The sequence below is a fragment of the Gavialis gangeticus genome, unplaced genomic scaffold (assembly GCF_001723915.1).
Source record: "Gavialis gangeticus isolate Ggan-Ray unplaced genomic scaffold, GavGan_comp1, whole genome shotgun sequence".
Taxonomy (NCBI): Eukaryota; Metazoa; Chordata; order Crocodylia; family Gavialidae; genus Gavialis; species Gavialis gangeticus.
In genome coordinates this window covers 31,695,966-31,696,195 of record NW_017729034.1, presented here as the reverse complement: position 1 = coordinate 31,696,195, position 230 = coordinate 31,695,966, and the positions used below count along the sequence as shown (strand labels likewise).

The 230-nt window shown below is 74.3% G+C and overlaps 1 protein-coding gene across 1 annotated transcript in view; it reads right to left on the bottom strand.

Moving 5' to 3' along the window:
* The window catches only part of LRRC73 (leucine rich repeat containing 73), a gene marked incomplete at its 5' end in the record, with an annotated part of 8,405 nt that extends 8,176 nt beyond the window's left edge, over nucleotides 1–229 (bottom strand). Inside the window, one exon of the mRNA XM_019526707.1 lies at nucleotides 51–229. Within this exon, the coding sequence (XP_019382252.1) occupies nucleotides 51–229 (179 nt within the window). The remainder of the gene's footprint in view (nucleotides 1–50) is intronic.
* Between the last annotated feature and the right edge of the window lies 1 nt (nucleotide 230).

Genomic DNA, 230 nt, shown 5'->3' with positions numbered 1-230 from the left:
AGTCCCGGAGACAGCTGCGAGGCAGGGCTGGCATGGGAAGGGGCACTCACAAGAGGGACTGCAGGGAGCGGTTTCCGCGCAGGCCGTCGGCCAGCTGCCGGACGCGGGGGGCGCTGCTCACGACGCCCAGGTTGAGGTTGAGCTGCGCCAGGGCGCGGGTCTCGGCCAGGCCGCGGCAGACGCGGGCGAAGTCGCGGTCGGCCAGGCGGCAGCCGCGCAGCGACAGCAGG